At 44.7% G+C, this 20853-nt stretch overlaps 1 protein-coding gene across 14 annotated transcripts in view; it reads left to right on the top strand.

Annotated features, from left to right (window-relative positions):
• Positions 1-20853, top strand: part of GRIP1 (glutamate receptor interacting protein 1) — a 358558-nt gene that overhangs the window by 312805 nt on the left and 24900 nt on the right. For 7 of the 14 annotated variants that reach the window (XM_064166286.1, XM_064166290.1, XM_064166283.1 and 4 more), the window contains exons 10-16: positions 2665-2820; positions 3489-3644; positions 10306-10492; positions 11402-11547; positions 15089-15169; positions 19657-19726; positions 20637-20782. In XM_064166286.1, coding sequence (XP_064022356.1) covers positions 2665-2820; positions 3489-3644; positions 10306-10492; positions 11402-11547; positions 15089-15169; positions 19657-19726; positions 20637-20782 — 942 coding nt within the window. The remainder of the gene's footprint in view (positions 1-2664; positions 2821-3488; positions 3645-10305; positions 10493-11401; positions 11548-15088; positions 15170-19656; positions 19727-20636; positions 20783-20853) is intronic. The other 7 variants (XM_064166284.1, XM_064166294.1, XM_064166296.1 and 4 more) reach the window with 4 other exon arrangements.

Here is a 20853-nt window from a genome sequence, read left to right as displayed (position 1 = left end):
ATAAAGCATTAAAAAGAAAAAAAAAATCAAAGACTAGCAGATAATTTCCTGCTGGAAGTAGTTTATTTAATTAAAACAAGCCTCACAGCAACTTGAAAACTAATGAAAATCCACCTGGCCACATTTTTCTTATCAGATTTTAATTTTTACATTATAGTTAATATTTGGAACTCTTGCTGTGCCTGCACACAATCAAAGGGATCATTTTATCTGAGGAGATATGACAGTCAGTGAAATAAACATAGCTAGATCAGACTGCTGCTGCTGCAATTTCTGGACCTTTCCTGGCTGACATGAGATATTCCAAAGTCCCTGAGATCTCTGCCACTGAAGCCAGTGGATGAGATAACCCAAGGCACAAGCTGGCTGGTGGCTCCAAATGCTCCTGCTGGTGCTGCTGTTGTACCCCACCCTCACATTTGTTAGCTGTTGAGGGTGAAAAAATTTCATTCTTGAGATTCAAACATGTCAGTGCACAGTGAGGGTGCTGTCAGGGAGGGACACAGTCCTGGGGCACCCTTATTGAGGGCACAGGGCCAGGCTGGGCACTGCAAGGTCTTCCAGAATCCTGACAACACCACAAGGCTGTGGGGACATAATGGGACATGATTTGAATGCAAGTTGTGGCTTCAACCTAAACAGTACATGCAGAGTAAATACTGTGACTACCTTTAAAGTCTGGCTTGGGGTCAGATGTCTGCAGCCATCAGGCAGCAGAGGGACACAGATAACACAGCTCATGGACCAAAGGCTGTTACTGATGTTTCATAGTATGTAGTTTTAAGACAAAAATCCAGTGAATAGTTTCTAGTTCGAAGTGTTCCTCTACAATTCAGCAAGCACTTGGCTTAATTGAACATGGAGCAGGCTGTATTTAATGAAGGGTGACTTCAATCATTTCCCTTTTCTATTTGACACATCAACTGAAATGCTTCCCATACTCTTGGGGAACATTGGCACTCACTTTTGGCATATTCCAGACTCCCCATATGTAGAGGCAGCAATCAAATGTGGTCTCAAATTTCATCCAGAAAAGGATCATTTTAAAGTTTTGGAGATGAAATTATACATAAATAAATAGATGAATGGATGGATAGATGGATGGAGGGAGAGATGGATAGATAGATAGACAGATAGATAGATAGATAGATAGATGGATAGGTAGACTGCATATGGAACTGATCAATAAGAACTCTTCTTTATTAACCAGGCTTCAGATTGGAGCTTTTCTGCTGGCCCAGGGAAGTTGTTGTCATATTCCAGATTCTCCATATGTAGAGGCAGCAATCAAATATGGTCTCAAATTTCATCCAGAAAAGGATCATTTTAAAGTTTTGAAGATGAAATTATACATAAATGAATAAGTAGATGGATGGATGGAGGGAGGGAGGGAGAGAGGGAGAGATAGATGGATAGGCAGACAGATAGACAGACTGCATATGCAACTGATCAATAAGAACTTTCCTTTATTAACCAGGCTTCAGATTGGAGCTTTTCTGCTGGCCCAGGGAAGCTGTCATATTCCAGATTCTTCATATGTAGAGGCAGCAATCAAATATGGTCTCAAATTTCATCCAGAAAAGGATCATTTTAAACTTTTGAAGATGAAATTATACGTAAATAAATAAATAGATGGATGGATGGATGGATGCAGGGAGAGAGAGAGAGAGAGGGAGATAGAGATAGATAGATAGATAGATGGATGGATAGGTAGACAGATAGACAGACTGCATATGCAACTGATCAATAATGTGGTAAAGGGTTGGACTTGATGATCTGTGAGGTCTCTTCCAACCTTGGTGATACTGTGATACTGTGAATAAGAACTCTTCTTCATTAACCAAGCTTCAGGATGGAGCTTTTCTGCTGGCCCAGGGACGTTGTCACTGCCCAGAGCAGCATAGTGCCAGCAAAAGATGATGGCAAAATTAAAATGTCAATGCAGTGAATTGAAGGCAGCAATTAATTATGGTCTCAAATTTCATCCAGAAAAGGATCTTTTTCAAGTTTTGAAGATCAAGTAATAAATAGTTAGCTAGGAAATAAATCAATGGATAAAATAATAAGTAAAAGCAAACAAACAAACACATAAATAAATAATCTTCATATGCCAGGCTTCAGGATGGAGCTTTTCTGCTGGCCCAGGGAAGTTGTTGCAGCCCAGAACAGCATAGTGCCAGCAAAAGATGATGGCAAAATTACAACGTTGATGCAGTGAATTGAAATGATTGGCAACTAAGCATCTTCTTTTTAGAGAGTGCTGTGGATAGCACTTGGTTAGGCTTTTTGAATGCAGATGAATGCAAGCAGAGACTTTTAACCTTCAATTAATGGTCAAATGTTAATATTTTCAAAGGAAATTTGCAGTCTGAGCTCCTTAAGCCAGAGTGAAATTAGGAATTGATTTAGTACTAACCTTTTAACAAAACATAAAGGAAACAAAACCAGAAGCAGATAATTCTGAGGAAAAAGTAGCATTTCTGTTCCACAAGTTAGGGCTCCCTGGCAAGCACACGAGGCCAGGTTATGTATTTTTTCAGTTTGTTTTTTTTTCACTTATTTTTATTTGGGTTTTTTTTTTGCTTGCTTGTACAATTCAGTTACTTTTCCCTCTTCTTTGGTCTTTTTGTTTCCTGATTTTGCATCATCTTTTCATGCGGGCAGTGAAGGTTCAAAGAAGCAGCGGGCAGCTTCCCCGGGATTCCTGTGCCAACAGCCACAGCAGCCTCCTCACCTACCATCATTATAACACCTACCACCCTGACCATTGCAGGATGCCAGCCTTGACATTCCAGACAGCACCTCCTCAGAAAAGCCTTCGTAATGTTCCACGCTTTTTTTCCTGCTGACATATTTTCTCCTCTTCTCCTTCTTCCTTCTCCTCCTTCCCCTCATCTTTCACTTAACACTTTTCCCATTTCAGGCACTAAAAGCTTTTCAGTTCTATGGGTGCTACCCTGTTTCATAGCCACGCCAAGGTGATTTCTGACATTTGGCACCTTTTCCTTTCTGTAACTTGCCAACCTCTGTAGCTAGGAAAAGGCTTGAAAATTCTGAATGAGTCAGCTCTTCTGCTGTACAGGAGTTGATTAGATTGGGGTAGTGCATACAGAGCATCATCAGTGAATGCAAAGTATTGCTTGCAAACCTTCTGTCAGAAATCCCTTCCTACAAAAAGGCGTTTCTAAAATCAGTGTATGGATCTGTGCTGGTTGATGGTGGGAAATGTGCCATGTTTTGCCCAGTATAAGTTGTGTCCTATGAATGTCCTACAGTATCTTTGTTAACTTGCAGCAGGTATTGTCATGACATGCTGGCTCTGCTTTGACCCAGGGCCACTTACATGGTGTAATGTCTGTGTTGCTGGAAGTGCACAAACCATTCCTGTGCACCAGGCACGTTGTTTGATTCCTTGATGAGTTACAGGCATGTGCTGCACTCTTCTGTGATGGCTGAGTGCTGTGTGCCAAGTGTTTGATTTCTTACAGCAGCTTTGGTGTCTTCATCCTTCTCTCCTACCTCCATGAGTGCATACAGCCTGAGTTCCCTGAACATGGGGACCTTACCTCGCAGCCTCTACTCCACCAGCCCACGTGGGACAATGATGAGGCGGAGGATGAAAAAGAAGGACTTCAAAAGCTCCTGTAGGTGGTAACAGCATTTGCTCAAAATGTGCAGTGAACGGGTGGAGGAGGGGGAAAAAAAAGGTGCAAAGTACCTTAGTTTATGTATACTAGGTAGAAGAGAGAACAGTTGGAGTTCCTGTTAGATATAAGGAAACACCAGCGTAGAACTGTTTGTCCAGTGCTAAAATGAGATGGGTAGAGGCCTTGCAGCATAACTGTCTTGTCAGAAATACATAAAGCAGTGGTTTCTTCAGACAGTTCTGGCAGACTTTGTTACACCCTTATTGAAGTGGTTTTCAGATTCCTTTTTTGAGTCTTTCCTTTTCCATTAGGGGATAGAATTTGTAGCCAAGTAGCAAAAACCAGATTGCTGGCAAGCTCAGCCAACCATTCACACATTACAGAAGGAGGGTATCTTGGCACAGTACCTCCTAAGTCATTTTCACATTTCTAGCTACACCATAATCTACAGTAACTCTTGTGAGGATGAGTGAGAAATAGTGAAGTCTTAACACCCTTGTTTCTGATCACTCCCTGGGATTCAAAGCATGTATGTCCCATCAGCTAGTAATCTCCCAGTCCAGGGTGGATACGTTTCAAGCTGTTCCACTTTGCATATAGCTAAGTATTCACTAGGCCAGAGAGAGTATGGCTGTACCATCACCTTGTTTCCCAGACTCCATCTAAGTGCCTGTCTACCTTTGTGTGATCCTCAGCAGCTCAGTTCCTCCAGAGCAGGGGAGTGAGAACTGCTCTATAAATCATCTGCTCCAGCTAGTAATGCTCCCAGGTCCACCCTGCAAAAGCTGAGCCGCTGTGCTGTATTAAAGATTTCCCATGGCCATAACACAACCAGAGCAAAGCAGCAGCCTCCAAGTAAGGGCAGGCACTGGGGAGTTGGGTGGAAATGTTTGAGAGGCTATGTGAGGTTTTGCTTTCTTGCAGTTTTTTGGTGCTTGCTTGTTCTTGTTTCTCTCACAAAGCAAACATTTTTTACATCACATTTGCCTGTAAGGGCATTTTGATTTGTAAGCTGATAACCATTTCTCACAACTCATCTGCTGACTTGTTGCATTCTGCTGCATTCTTTTGGGTCATGGAGAGATACTGAGTCCATTCCTGCTGTGGTGTCAGGAGGGGTCCAACTCCTATATGTCCTCATGTGTATGTGAGAAACAGTGGTAACACTATGGTAATAGTAATCTGTTTAAGTAGTAAAATATGAGGGCTGGGGGTCAAGAAGGAAGGGACAGCCTCTGCTCACTTGTGCCCTGGGATAGGACAAGGGGCAAGGCATGGAAACTGCAGCACAGGAAGTTGCACCTCAACGTGAGGAAGAACTTCTTGACTGTAAGAGTGACAGAGCCCTGGCACAGGCTGCCCAGAGAGATTGTGGAGTCTCCTTCTCTGGAGCCTTTCCAGCCCTGTCTGGATGTGTTCCTGTGTGACCTGCACTAGATTCTAAGATGGTCCTGGTGTGGCATGGGGGTCAGACTGAATGACCTATGGAGGTTCCTTCCAAGCCCTAACATCCTGTGTAATAACTGGATGCAAGAAGTAGTTCTCGAGTGTGCTACTTTATAGCTGTCCCATCCAGCAAAGAGCTGTTAATCCTGAAAGCTAAGCCTGTTATGGATCCTGGAGCTGTTACTTCTGTTGTTACATTTCTCAGTTATTTTTCCTTCAAGGAAGCCTTGCCCTGCAATTTGCTGTCCTGTGGAGGCTCAAATCAAGGGCACAGGATTTAAGTGGGACAGTTACATAAGCGCTGCAGCCCACCTGAAAGATTCCTTGAGTCAGATGGCCCTGAGGATGACAAGCTGCTGTGATGAAGCAAATCTCTAGCTAGGTGGAATTCAGTTGAGTCATTGTTAGGGAGTGGTTTATTCTGCATTTGTGTTGTGAGGTCTGGATAGAGAGCATCACAAAATACATGGGACTGGCCCAATGCTGAGTGAGTCTGTGCCTCGCTCCAAGCAGTGACTGCATCCGCGCCCCTGCATCAGAGCTGCCCTCGGAGGGGCTGGCTGGCCAGCCAGGCTTGCTTGCCCTTTCTGTCAGCTTGCTTTGAAGCCCATACAGAGCTCTTTACTCCTCTTGCTAGACTTACACCCAAGTGACTTCAGCAACAGCCAAATTAGGAGACAATGAATGTACTACAAGTGACCACGATAGTGACTGAGTGGTCCTGTACCCTTCCACCATGCATTGGCAGGGCTTGGCAAACCTTGCCCCTCTCTCTTTGTGGGAGACTCATGAGAACCAGGGAGCATCTGCTGCTGTCCTTCTCACAGAGAAGGAGTAGCACACTTCAGTCATTTTAATGGGAATTTTTTTTTCCTTTAAGCCAGTTGGATCATTTTAGGGCTTTATTTGGGAAGTTTCACTTGAAAAAGAGGAGGCTGAGGGCAAACCTCATGGCTCTCTACAGCTAACTAAAAGGAGGTTGTGGAGAGGTTGGTGCTGGTCTCTTCTCGCAGGTAAATAGTGATAGAACAAGAGGGAATGGCCTCAAGCTGCCACTGGGGGGATTTAGACTGGACATTGGGAACAAAAAATATCCTGGCAAGAGTGGTCAGGCATTGGAATGGGCTGCCCGGGGAGGTGGTGGAGTCACCAACCCTGGGTGTGTTTAAAAGTTGTTTGGCTGTGGTGCTTGGGGATATGGTTTAGAGTGAACCTTTTAGAATAGGGATATGGGTTAGACTTGTTGGTCCTGGGGGTCTTTTCCAGCCTGAGTGTGATTCTGTGAAAAGGATATATTGGTGAAGGATGCTATAAAGTTTTCCTTGCTGATTATAGTTAGGAAATCCTGCATCACATAAATGTCATCATGCAAAAATTCACACTGATGAAGTGTGATGGCACAGGGGGTTAAAAGACCTTTATGGTTGTGATTTCACAATCACTGCATTAGTTCACAGGATCACAGGATATTAGGGGTTGGAAGAGACCTCCAGAGATCATCAAGTCCCACTCCCCTGCCAGAGCAGGACCAGAGAATCTAACACAAGTTGCACAGGAACACATCCAGGCAGGGCTGGAAAGTCTCCAGAGAATGAGACTCCACAACCTCTCTGGGCAGCCTGTGCCAGTGCTCCATGACCCTTACAGTAAGGAAATTCTTCCTTATGTTGAGGCAGAACTTCCTGGGCTGTAGTTTCCATCCATTGCCCCTTGTCCTATCCCATGACAAGTGAGCAGAGTTTGTCCCCTCCCACTTAACCCCCAGCCCTCATCTATTTATAACCATTGATTAGATCCCCCGTAAGACATCTCTTCACCAGACCACACAGATCTTTCCCAACATGTGGCTGTAAAAAACAAGGGCTTGTCCTGCTTTATTTATGCCACTTGCTTTCTATTATTCTTCCTCTGCTATTTGTTTGGTTTAAACTCTACTATATTAATTGTGGAAACACTACATTCAATATTCAATTAAAGTTTAAGTCTTGAAGTATTTTGCACTATGTTCAAATTAGTACTTGGAACTGAGACACAGTTTCATGCCAATTTGTGTGATAGTTACTAGGGCTGCACATCTGCTAGAAATTAGAGTCTCAAGTTGTGCTTGGGGAGATACAGGCTGGATGTCAGGAGGAAGTTGTTGGCAGAGAGAGTGATTGGCATTGGAATGGGCTGCCCAGGGAGGTGGTGGAGGCACCGTCCCTGGAGGTGTTAAAGAAAAGACTGGATGAGGATGATTTGGGATGACCCAAGTATGCTCAAAGTCATGGGTTTGGATACCTGTAGCATTTTACAGAGGCTTAGGAGATTGCAGTTGTTATATAGAATTGTCAGGGCTGGAAGGGACTTCAAGGATCATCTAGCTCCAGCCCCCCTGCCATGGGCAGGGACACCTCACACTAGATGAGGCTGTCTAGAGCCTCATCCAGCCTGGCTCTGAAAACCTCCAGGGATGAGGCTTCTACCACCATGTCCCTGGGCAACCTGCTCCACTGTCTCACCACCCTCATGGTGAAAAACTTCCTAACATCCAATCTGCATCTACCCACTCCAGCTTTGCTCCATTTCCCTGAGTCCTATCACTACCTGGCATCCTAAAAAGTCCCTCCCCAGCTTTCTTGTAGGCCCCTTCACATACTGAAAGGTCACAATAAGGTCACCTCAGAGCCTTCTCTTCTCCAGACTGAACAATCCCAACTCTCTTAGCCTGTCCTCATAGGAGAGCAGCTCCAGCCCTCTGATCATCCTCATGGCCCTTCCCTGGGCACACTCCAGCACCTCTTTCCTGTAGTAGGGGCTGCAGAACTAGACTCAGTGCTCCAGGTGGGCCTCACCAAAGTAGAGTAGAGAGGGAAAATCACCTCCCTTGAGGTGCTCCCTTGACCTGCTGATTTGGAGAGAGTATTTTCATCTCTGCTTTTTTGTTGTTGTTGTTTGCTTTGTTTCTGTTTCCATTCCATTTCCTTGAGGAATGGGAGGAGTTCCTGGTTATCACTTTTAAGTGTTGGCAATGTCAAAATATTTACCAGGGTGAGTTTTAAATCCCACAAATAGTAATTTCCCAACTTGAATTAAAACCTTAGCTGCCCTAAAAGCTGAAATAAATATTGTGAGACCTTTAGGGTCCAGATAAGGCATTGGGAAAAGAAGAAGAATGTTAGAGAATCTTCTAGATGTCTGCTGCATGGGGGGGTGGACACAGAAGTGATGGCCTGCAAAGGCACAGCTAACAAGTAATTACTGTATGACCTTAAAGAAAGGGGAAATGGAGCTTTTATGAGCTTGGATGTCCCAGATTTAGACTTTTCTAGAAGTGCATTCAGGGATCTGCTATGATAATAGCACAGAATTTATTTGGCTTAGTGATATGTTAGCCTTTGCAGTGCTGAGGGCTGGAGAAAACTCTTTCTCAAGTTGGTGACCATTTCTAAGAACAGATTATTAGCATTCACTTTTGGGATCTGAGTGCAGATAAAAGGAACTGTAAGAAGGAAGCTACTGAGTAACTGAAGTAACTCACAATACTTACAAAAGCAAATTAAAGCAGGATATTGACAGTCACTTAGAAGAGTCAGTTTCAGAGTTGAAATGAATGAGCTTTGCTGGGAGAAAACAGAAACAGCAAAAGTTTGGAACAGAACTGTCCCTGTCAGCTGTGATTTTAATGAATGAGCTTTGCTGGGAGAAAACAGAAACAGCAAAAGTTTGGAACAGAACTGTCCCTGTCAGCTGTGATTTTATCCTAGCTCAGAGCAAATGCCTAATGCTTCTAGCCCCAGTGCCCAGGAAATACTCATACAAGCTCTGACATCCTCGTACAGCTGTGCTAATGTAGTCTGTAATGTAAAAACAGCAACTAATTCTTTCCCATGCCTAAGAAAGAAACATCCCACAGTCAAACAATCTCTCACATAAACCACAAACTGAAGTAGCCCTCAGATAAACCTTGAACTTCATCTAATTCTTTGTAGCTGGTGAAGGCAGGAGTGGGTCTCCAAGGAAATGAGAGGTAATGGGATACATTTATAACACAAAAACATTCACCATGCTCAGCACTGGAGGATTGTCCTTATTTTAGTGGTCTAAACAGGAATGAAAACCTCAGGCTTTCTTTGTATGGCATAATGAAAAGCAGCACTTTGGCACCGGGGGGAGTTCACCTAATGGCACAATAGACATTTAAGCAGAGATCAGAGAACCAAAGGCGCAGTCTTTACCCTCCCTAGGTAATTGTGTCGAAGCTCAGTGTTGTTCTTATCTTGATTTGTTCTGTAATGCAACCTGTTCAGAACAAAAGTGAAACCTGAGAGGAGGAGGAGTAAATAAAGAGTACCGAAGTAGTCGCCTGTGTTTCACACAGAAGGGTCCCCCCAGTTCCTTCCAGAGACCCCAAAACCTTTTCTTTTCTCACAACCCCTGGAGATAGGCTGGATGCTGAAACAGAGGAGTTTGTTCAAGTTGTTGGCCTGACAAGTTGCTGACACGTAACAAACATGTGCAAGAGGAAGGCATCTTTACTTCTTGCAAGAGCCTGGGCCATGTGCTCTGTTGCTAGCAGCAGGGCATGGCTGTGAGGTGATGCACTGTGTTCAGAATGATGCATTGACTTCAGAAGAGCTCGTCGGAATCGATCTGCATAACAGCTGCCCTTGCACCTCCAACTCCCCTAGCTCTGTGAAAATTCTGCTCCTCCACACCTCAAACCTAACACAAACACAGTTCCAGGATGCCTTGAGACCCCCGGGCTGGGGGTGTCACGTTATTTTGGACATTAGGAAAAAGTTTGTAAGGGGTAGAGTGGTCAGGCACTGGAATGAGCTGCCCAGGGAGGTGGTGGAGTCACCCACCCTGCATGTGTTCCAGGGTGGTTTGGATGCGGTGCTTAGGGATATGGTTTAGGGTGAATCTTGTAGAGTAGGGTTCTGAGTTGGACTTAGTGATCCTGAGGGGCATTTCCAACCTGGGTGTTTCAGTGATTCTGTGTCAAACACATTTATTTTACTCAGCACAAGGACTGTCTTTTTGCATTCTAACATACAAGCAGATGTTTTCTGTTCTCTTCTATGCCATAACTGTTTACAATTCATTTATAAACTGCTTTTGGAGGAGATGTTGCATTGACTAGGTTTGTTGTGCAGTCAATGCTCTCAAAGAGCAGGGCAATTTCTGCTGTGTGTGACTGTCTTCCCTCCCGCTCTGCTCTGTTTTGTAGTGTCATTAGCCTCTAGCACTGTTGGTTTGGCTGGGCAGGTGGTCCACACAGAAACCACAGAAGTAGTGCTGACAGCTGACCCCATAGTAGGGTTTGGGATACAGCTCCAGGGGAGCGTGTTTGCTACTGAGACCTTGTCTTCTCCACCTCTCATTTCCTATATCGAGGCTGACAGCCCGGCAGAAAGGTGAGGTTCTTAAAGCTGACTGCTAAGTACGATTCGGTGAGCATTCCTCAGGGGGCTTTGGGCTTCTTGCTTTTGATTTATGATAACTTGCAGAGCCTTGCTCGATGGGAGTGTGGCAAGTAATAAACTCACTCTTCTGACAATGATATTTCATATGCTTGATCAACTGTAAGAAGAATGACAAGCAGCAGTGTTTTTATCATCCAGAGTCCTCCAGCAGGAGGCTGAAAGCTATATTCATGCAAAAGAGGGGGGAAAAAATAAATCAGAAACATGACTGAAGGCAAAAGAGCAACAATTCAGTGTACCATGGGTGGGAAGGCCATATCCAAGTCTGTTCAGTTTTGGTACAGAACCAAATCTTACTAATGGTTTCACTGCAGCATTTCAAGTGCATCTTTGTTGTATGTATGTCTTTAATTGTGGCACGAGAACAAAGTAGCACAGACAAGCACTAGCTGCTGCCTGTTTAGTTTTGGTCCAGCATCAGATCCTGCTTAGGGAATGCCAGAGTTTTGACTTACTGATCGTTTCACTGCAGCCTTTCAAGTGCCTCTTTATTGTATGCATGGCTTTAATTGTGGCATGAGAACAGTAAGAGTTGCACAGACAAGTGCCAGCTGCCACTGAAGGGCTACAGCATCTCTAGCCCCGGCTGAGAGGCAGAGGTCATATCCTTGGGTGGGGTGGAGACATGAAGACTGTGCCTCTCTTACACAACGTGCTGGCAGTGCTTGGTAGCGTCTTGGTGCAAAGAGGCAGCAGCAGCAGCTTCTGTCCCCCTCTGTGCCTGGGTAGACTATTGAGCTGCTGTGCCACACTTCCTCAAGGTGAAGCTGAATGTATTTGATCTTGCTGGTTCTGGTAATGTGCACATCTGATGACTGTTTTGTGTCGTTGCGTACCAAGGTGCGGGGTGCTGCAGATAGGAGACAGAATAGTGGCAATAAACGGTGTCCCGACAGAAGACAGCACGTTTGATGAGGCCAATCAACTGCTCAGAGACTCCTCCATCACCAACAAGGTCACTTTGGAAATAGAATTTGATGTTGCAGGTATGAATGTACTGTTGTTCTGTCTTAGCACAGAAGTGAAGGAATAAATCCCAAGTACATTGTGAGTGTTAGGCGTGCGGAGGCTTTCTTCTCACATACACAGTTTTCAAGCAACCCATTTGAAATGTGTGTCTTTTTCTCCAGCTTGCTCATTTCACCCAGCCCTGCTTCAGAGATGACAAGTCCTGTAGTAAGATGTGCTGACAGTCCCCTCTCTGAGTTATTCCCAGACATTTTCCTGCCCTGAGATAGAAGTACTCTGCTGAGCAGAGACATATCCTTTGTAGGTCAGCTAATGAAATGGTGCACTAGACAAAACAGTAAAATGAAAGAGTGGGTAAGCAGAAAACCCTGAAACACTTGGCAGCATCTCAACCCAAAAATATCATTAAAATAACAGAAATGGAATTAATCAAAGCAAGAAAAATCAGTGTGAATGTTACTTCATTATTTTTAATTACTTCTGTGATGTGTTTAAGCATGCAGAAAACACACCTCTAAAATCACAAACTGTGCAAGTCAGAGAAGTGTACATTACCTGGGGGCACTACCCCACAGAATGCACCTCTGAAATCACAAACTATGCAAGTCAGAGAAGTGTACATTACCTGGGGGCACTGCCCCACAGAATGCACCTATGAAATCACAAACTATGAAGTCAAAGAAGGTTACATTACCTGGGGGCACTACCCCACAGAATGCACCTATGAAATCACAAACTATGAAGTCAAAGAAGGTTACATTACCTGGGGGCACTACCCCACAGAATGCACCTATGAAATCACAAACTATGAAGTCAAAGAAGGTTACATTACCTGGGGGCACTACCCCACAGAATGCACCTATGAAATCACAAACTATGAAGTCAAAGAAGGTTACATTACCTGGGGGCACTACCCCACAGAATGCACCTATGAAATCACAAACTATGAAGTCAAAGAAGGTTACACTACCTGGGGGCACTACCCCACAGAATGCACCTATGAAATCACAAACTATGCAAGTCAAAGAAGGTTACATTACCTGGGGGCACTACCCCACAGAATGCACCTCTGAAATGACAAACTATGAAGTCAAAGAAGGTTACATTACCTGGGGGCACTACCCCACAGAATGCACCTATGAAATCACAAACTATGAAGTCAAAGAAGGTTACATTACCTGGGGGCACTACCCCACAGAATGCACCTATGAAATCACAAACTATGAAGTCAAAGAAGGTTACATTACCTGGGGGCACTACCCCACAGAATGCACCTATGAAATCACAAACTATGCAAGTCAAAGAAGGTTACATTACCTGGGGGCACTACCCCACAGAATGCACCTCTGAAATCACAAACTATGCAAGTCAGAGAAGGTTACATTACCTGGGGGCACTACCCCATTGTGTAGATGGTAAAAAACTGTAAAGACCTCTGTGTTCATCTGATGACAGCTCCTCTGAAGTCGTGACAATGTCATTCTGCAGAATGAGATTGTTGTTGCTGGTAATATAAAGCATGAGGTCAAAAGCAGGCTGGAAATTCCTTGAGATCTTTTAGTATGTAATCTAGTGTAATGTTTTAGAAGAAGGCAAGGGCAGTGTGCACATTCTTAGGACGTGGGAAATGAAATATGAAAGAATAAGAAAGTTACAGATAATTCAGCCCCTGGACTTGCTTGTGCTCCTCCCATTTGCTCCATATGGCAGGCATATAGAATCATAGAATAGTTTTTAGTACTCTTTTCAGTTTGATAATAAGTGAGGCTTTGCTCAAGAACCTTCTTTATGTGTTTCTTTGCATGGTACCAGTGGATTGCCAAGACCATGGAGGTACAAAGTGGGAATGGCATCTGCAGTTTTGACAAGGACAGTAAATAGAAAAGAGAAGGATCTGAGTTCCACTTAGAATCATAGAATGGTTTGGGTTGGAAGGGATCTTAAAGCTCAACCAGTTCCAACCCCCCACCATAGTCAGAGACACCTCCCACTAGAACAGGTTGCTCAAGGCCTTGAACGCCTCCAGGGAGGGAGCAGCCACAACCTCCCTGGGCAACCTGTGCCAGTGTTTCACTCTCCTCACTGCAAAGAACTTCTTCCTAACATCCAGTTTCAGTCTCCACTCTGCCAGTTCAAACCCATTCCTCCTCATCCTGTCATTACAAGACCTTGTCAGTAGTCCCTCCCCAGCCCTCCTGTAGGCCCCCTTTAGGTACTGGAAGGTCTCCTCAAAGCCTTCTCCTCTCCAGAACAAACAGCCCCAACTCTCATAGCCTGTGCTCATAGGAGCTGTGCTCCAGCCCTCTTAGCATCTTCGTGGCACTCCTCTAGACTCTCTCATGGTTGGATTCCTCTGCCACATGTATGTTTATATGTTCCCACAGCTGTGATTTCTGTCACTTCTTTTTAGGCCATGCCCCATACAATGATGCCAAAAGTTAGGTTCCAAACACAGTGCTGCAGGTTTTGCTTCAATCAGCTGCAGCTGCCTGGCCATTAGGGGTGTTTTGATTTCTTTTCTTCCCAGTAGATGTAAAACCTATGGTATAAAATCATAGAATCAACCAGGGTGGAAGAGACCTCCAAGCTCATCCAGTCCAACCTAGCACCCAGCCCTGTCCAATCAACCAGACCATGGCACTAAGTGCCTCATCCAGGCTTTGCTTGAACACCTCCAGGGATGGTGACTCCACCACCTCCCTGGGCAGCCCATTCCAATGCCAATCACTCTGTCTGCCAATAACTTCCTCCTAACATCCAGCCTAGACCTCCCCTGGCACAACTTGAGGCTGTGTCCCCTTGTTCTGTTGCTGGTTGCCTGGCAGCAGAGCCCAACCCCATCTGGCTACAGCCTCCCTTCATGTAGCTGCAGACAGCAATGAGCTCTGCCCTGAGCCTCCTCTTCTCCAGGCTGCACCCCCCCCGCCAGCTCCCTCAGCCTCTCCTCACAGGACTGTGCTCCAGGCCCCTCACCAGCCTTGCTGCCCTTCTCTGGACACCTTCCAGTACCTCAGCATCCCTCTTGATTTGAGGAGCCCAGAACTGGACACAGCACTCAAGGTGTAGCCTGAGCAGAGCTGAGTACAGGGGCAGAATAACCTCCCTTTTCTTGCTGGCCACACTGTTCCTGATCCAGCAGGTAGTTACCTTAGCAGACAGTTAAAAAGCTCTGTTAGAGCTACAGCAACACTAACTTGAAACTCTTAAGGCTTGGTCTCCTGTCCTTTTAATAAAGACGTGCCTGCACTGAAACTTCCACCTGTGCTCACAGAAGTTGCATACCAGCTGAAAACCTGCAGGCTCAGCTGGCTGCCAGCCTCTGCAATCTCCATAAATTTTGTTAAACCTTAAAAAAACACCAGAATTGAGTTACCATGAAAATACCAACAGAGGCATAAATCACACTGCCTGTGTCCTCCTTCCTTCACTGCAGATCCTGTGTTTAATCCTTGCCTCGCGATGCTGATGTGATTTCATCAATTTATGTGTGTGGTTCTTTGCACTGGGGATCACTCTGCCTTATAAATTATCTAACACACTGAATACTTCTTTTTATAGAATCAGTGATACCAAGCAGTGGAACATTTCATGTGAAACTACCAAAGAAGCATAATGTGGAGCTTGGCATCACCATAAGCTGTAAGTGAAAGAACTCATTTTTAAGACCACGTTTATAGGATACTGTGCAGATAGTAGGCACCGTAGCTATAAACTTGTGTTTGTTTGAGTGTAAGCTTCTTTCTCCTTCTCTAGAGAAGGGTGATGATCAGTGTTTTGTCTCTGATGAAATGCCATTCTGTATCAGATCTATACTCCTTTTCCAGTAGTTAAAGAAGCTAAAAGTTTGCCAGGCCTAAAGCTTGAACTATTCCTTCACTCACAGCACATATTTAACTCCCCTTTCACAGAATCACAGAATTAACCAGCTTGGAAAAGACCTTCGAGATCATCAAGTCCAACCTATCACCTAACACCTTCTGATCAACTAAACCAAGTGCTACATCCAGTCTCATTTTAAACACCTCCAGGGACACTGACTCCACCACCTCCCTGGGCAGCCCATTCCAATGCCAGTCACTCTGTCTGGCAATAACTTCCTCCTAACATCCAGCCTAAAGCTGCCCTGGCACAACTTGAGACTCTGTCTCCTCATTCTGTCTCTTGCTGGTTGCCTGGGAGAAGAGACCAACCCCACCTGGCTACAACCTCCTTTCAGATAGCTGTAGACAGCAATGAGCTCTGCCCTGAGCCTTTCTTCTGCAGGCTGCACACCCCCAGCTCCCTCAGCCTCTCCTCACAGGGCTGTGCTCCAGGCCCCTCACCAGCCTTGCTGCCCTTCTCTAGACACATACAAGCATCTCAACATCTTTCTTAAATAATAACTTAAATTATTTCAAAACAGAAGTGAATAGCATTAGGCTCATTCAGGCTCAAGCAGTCTATTGTGATCTCTCACTGGCCCTTGATCAGAACGCTGCTGGATTAAAGGGGAATGAGAATCCACCTTCATGGGGTTATGTTTTGAAGCTAAATCCTTGCTCTGTGGAACTAGTGGGCAGCTCTAAAGGTGCAGATCACACAGCAAAACCCTCTTTCACTAGGGATTGCAGAGATTTCTAAAGAGGGGGGCTCTGTTAGTTTATGTCTCCTGAAGTATTTGTTACTGTTATTTGACATCAAAGTGTTTCTAGACTTATTTATTGGGGGAGCAGACAGTAAAGGCTGTGTTAGGACTGAATTTTGCCCAGGTAAATTCCAGCACACCAGGTTCATCCCTTGATGAAAGAAAGAACAATCCATATCAAAGTTAATGGGCTTATGTTTAATGTACTTAGTGAAAAGTCTGGTCTCACTGAAATTAACATTCCTTTACAGTTGTGGCTTTCTTAGTCCTTCTTAGGAATTATTTGTGTGCCTTGGGGGAATATTGTGCTTTGATTTGTATTCTCAAAGCTTTTACCAGCACAATGGAATAAGGTTAATCAAAAGTACAGCAGGGAACTCAGTGCTAAGAATTACATCTGAGGAAGAAATGAGAGACACTGAAGGCCTCTTTGCTTGTATTGCAGGCTTGAATAAGTAATTGTTGGGCTCTGTAAGATGTGACATGGTGCTTGAAGCAAAATCATAGGTCTCCCTCTGTGTGTGTAAGGGAAAATACTGAGAAAGGAGAAAACCTGCAGATAAGATGTTCTATTTCAGTACTGGGTTTAGCATTGGTAATGGTCTGCAGGGTTGTTGTGCAAATATGATCTTCCTAGTAAATTGATTTGTGCTGCTTTGGAATTCAGGCTTCCTGTCCTTTTCCTGCCTGTAGGAGTCAATTTTTAATGGAAAACTCACGTTCTTGGGTTTTAGTGTTTGCCAGTCCTCTTCCAAGCTTTGCACACCTTCCTGACTTGAAACTCAATTGCAAAAGTCAGCCCTTCATAAAATTAGGACTTTACATAATCAGAGCAACACCTGCCTAGTCTTAGCTCTGCTCCCCTGAGTGTACTGCAGTGTCTTTAATGTTTCAATTAAACTATCTGTTATGTAGCACAATCCCATTTATTAGTAGTATTTGAGTATGAAATGTGATTTTAAAGAATTGATGCTAAGAACTGAAAGTTTGCATGTTTGCTTGGTAGCAGTCCTGTATTCCATGCTTGTTTTTCAGGGCTTTGTGCTGTTCTACCTAACTCCTAAATGAGGCAGTATGATTTGAAGAATATAAGTGGGTTATATTAGTTCCATCCATTTTTTGTCAGAGCACATTAGCATGTCATTTATTAGCCTTTCACTGTCTTGAGGGGGCCTACAAGAAAGCTGGGGAGGGACTTTTGAGGAAGTCAGGTAGTGATAGGACAGGGGGAATGGATCCAAGCTGAAAGTAGGTAGATTTGGACTGGAGGTTAGGAAAAAGTTGTTCAGCATGAGGGTGGTGAGACCCTGGAACAGGTTGCCCAGGGAGGTGGTGGAAGCCTCATCCCTGGAGGTGTTTAAGGCCAGGCTGGATGAGGCTCTGGCCAGCCTGATCTAGTGTGAGGTGTCCCTGCCCATGGCAGGAGGATTGGAACTAGATGGTCCTTGGAACTAGATGATCCTTCCAACCCTGACTGATTCTCTGGTTTTATTACTGATGTCAGGAAGCTGTGTGATGTACTTTAACAAACAAATGCTAAAGTAATCTTGGCAGATTTGGTGTGACCAGGCTTAACTGTGGGTCGTAGAGGAAATCAGGTTTGTTCACTTCTGGCCTTGATCTGCTGAAGTGCTAGAGACCTGTTTCATCCTCTGTCTTCTGAAGATAGTAGAGTTTAGTGTGGGGAAGAGAAGACTGAGAGGAGATCTGATCAATGTGTCGAAATACCAAGTGGAGGAGGCCAAGCACTTTTCAGTGGTGCACAGCAATAAGCCAATGAGTGATGGATACTAACTGGAACATAAAAGGTTTCACCTCCACACGAGGAGAAACTCTTTTACAGTGAGGGTGACAGAGCCCTGGCACAGGCTGCCCAGAGAGGTTGTGGAGTCGTCTTCTCTGGAGAATTTCCAAGCCCACCTGGATGCATTCCTGTGTGAACAACCCTAGGGGATCCTGCCTTGGCAGGGAGGGTTGACTGGGTGATCTTCCCTTCCAACCTCTAAGGTTCTGTGATTCTGTGACAGACAAGACAGACATTGTTTTGTCAGAAGGGAAATACAAAGGCTCACTTTGGGCTGGCAGCTGAACATATGCCTGATTTTAAATCCAAGAGTTCTTCTAAATCAGTTGGTAGGAGGCAGGCATCCTGGAAGCCAAATTTATTGCTTTTTCTATGTTTTGTTTTCCTTGGCAATAAACAGTAAATATGCCTGTATAGAGTTACAGCCAGGTACTCACAGGCACTTCTGAGGCGACACTCAGCACTAAAGACAGTTAAGGTAATTCATGGTCTTTGGCATGGCCTGTAATGGAGGGAGAGATTGAGTCTCTCTTAGTTGTAGGTTTATCAATGCAAGGATAAAAAAATAGCTTAAAACCCCCTTAGATAGCAGAAGGCTTTAGAAAGTGAGACAGAAGAAAGTTTTCTGATCATCACTGCTAATGCTAATGCAGGGCCCTGAGTAGTTCATGTCAGTCACCTCACAGTACCTTGTACTTCGCTGCCTGCACACACATGCTGCACTTCTGTCATCCTACCACCCTTCCTCTATCTCTCCAACATCTAGGTAATCTTCTCATTAGTAGCTACTGAATAAAGAACCTATTTGTAGCTTGCAATTACAGGTGACTTCAGGTAACATCATTCTCATTATCAGTTACCTGGTTGGAACACTTAGGATGGCTCAGCTCTTACAATTCAATCATCTAAGTAAAAGATGACACAGCAGTGTCTGTGTGTGTGATTCTGCCAGTGTAACAGGGCCATCCCCTAGAAGAAGGAGAACTTCAGACCTTATGAGGAGAGGCTGAGGGAGCTGGGGGTGTGCAGCCTGCAGAAGAGAAGCCTCAGGGCAGAGCTCATTGCTGTCTACAACTACCTGAAGGGAGGCTGTAGCCAGGTGGGGTTGGTCTCTTCTCCCAGGCAACCAGCAGTAGAACAAGGGGACACAGTCTCAAGCTGTGCCAGAGGAGGTTCAGGCTGGATGTTAGGAGGAAGCTCTTCACACAGAGAGTGACTGGCATTGGAGTGGGCTGCCCAGGGAGGTGGTGAAGTCACCATCCCTGGAGGTGTTCAAGAAGAGCCTGGATGAGGCACTTAGTGCCATGGTCTGGTTGACTGGACAGGGCTGGGTGCTAGGTTGGACTGGATGATCTTGGAGGTCTCTTCCAACCTGCTTGATTCTATGATTCTGTGACTGGGCCCAGCACTGATCCTTGGGGAACACCACTAGTGTCCTGGCCTAATCCAGAGTTCAGACCTCTCATCTGAAATTCACTTAGCAGCAGTCACCTGGATTATGGAATTTCCTAGTTTCTGCAGCCTTAGTAATAGGCTGGTGATAATTTGATAATTGTTTGTATTCACAAACATAACATTTAGGGAAAGGGGAGGAATATAATCCAGTTAAATGTGTACAGATGTTGATTTCTGGACAGAAACAGCCCATCTGCATGCCCACAAGTGAAAGCAGAAACTTCTATGTGTTTTTTATTACAGCTCCATCCAGCAGAAAGCCAGGAGACCCTCTGGTTATTTCTGATATCAAGAAAGGAAGTGTTGCTCACAGGTAAGACATTCAAACTCCCAGTGAAAATCTGTTTCCATTCTGTGTCCAGCCAGTCCCAAATTATGCAGAGGGAGCTTGGAAGAGACTGCTTTTTTCTTTCTTTTTTGATTCCTTTCTTCCCTCCTTCCTTCCGAGTTCCTTCTTTCCTTCATCCTGAGTTCCTTCCTTCTGAGTTCCTTCCTTCATCCTGAGTTCCTTCCTTCTGAGTTCCTTCCTTCCTTCCGAGTTCCTTCCTTCATCCTGAGTTCCTTCCTTCTGAGTTCTTTCCTTCATCCTGAGTTCCTTCCTTCTGAGTTCCTTCCTTCATCCTGAGTTCCTTCCTTCTGAGTTCCTTCCTTCTGAGTTCCTTCCTTCATCCTGAGTTCCTTCCTTCTGAGTTCCTTCCTTCCGAGTTCCTTCCTTCATCCTGAGTTCCTTCCTTCTGAGTTCTTTCCTTCATCCTGAGTTCCTTCCTTCCTTCCGAGTTCCTTCCTTCATCCTGAGTTCCTTCCTTCTGAGTTCCTTCCTTCATCCTGAGTTCCTTCCTTCCGAGTTCCTTCCTTCATCCTGAGTTCCTTCCTTCCGAGTTCCTTCCTTCATCCTGAGTTCCTTCCTTCCGAGTTCCTTCCTTCATCCTGAGTTCCTTCCTTCCAAGTTCCTTTCTTCCAAGTTCCTTCCTTCCTTCCAAGTTCTTCCTTCTGAGTTCCTTTCCTCTCAGCCTCCCTCCCTTCCTTCTGAGTTCCTCTTCCTTTCTTTTTTCTTTTCTTCTTTTCTTTTTTCTTTCTCATTTTTCAAAGCAGTTAGAAATGAACACCCCAGCATATGAAAAAATAGAGTGGCTTTTTAAAGTCCCTCTCCTTTCTCTAACAATGTCCATACCTCCTAAGCTACCTTACTAGAACGTCACGTCAGCTGCTGTGCTTGTTCACAGAACTGGGACGCTGGAGCTGGGTGATAAGTTGCTTGCAATAGATAACATTCGACTTGACAACTGCTCAATGGAAGATGCTGTCCAGATCCTCCAGCACTGTGAGGACCTTGTGAAGTTAAAGATCCGCAAAGATGAAGACAATTCAGGTATCAGCAGTGAGCTTTTTGCCCGTTCTTGTGTATTTTCAGTATTTTTAGAACATAGGATCAATTTGTTT

Source organism: Pogoniulus pusillus, chromosome 27, assembly GCF_015220805.1.
Source record: "Pogoniulus pusillus isolate bPogPus1 chromosome 27, bPogPus1.pri, whole genome shotgun sequence".
NCBI classification, from domain to species: domain Eukaryota; kingdom Metazoa; phylum Chordata; class Aves; order Piciformes; family Lybiidae; genus Pogoniulus; species Pogoniulus pusillus.
This window is presented reverse-complemented; position numbering and strand designations above follow the sequence as displayed.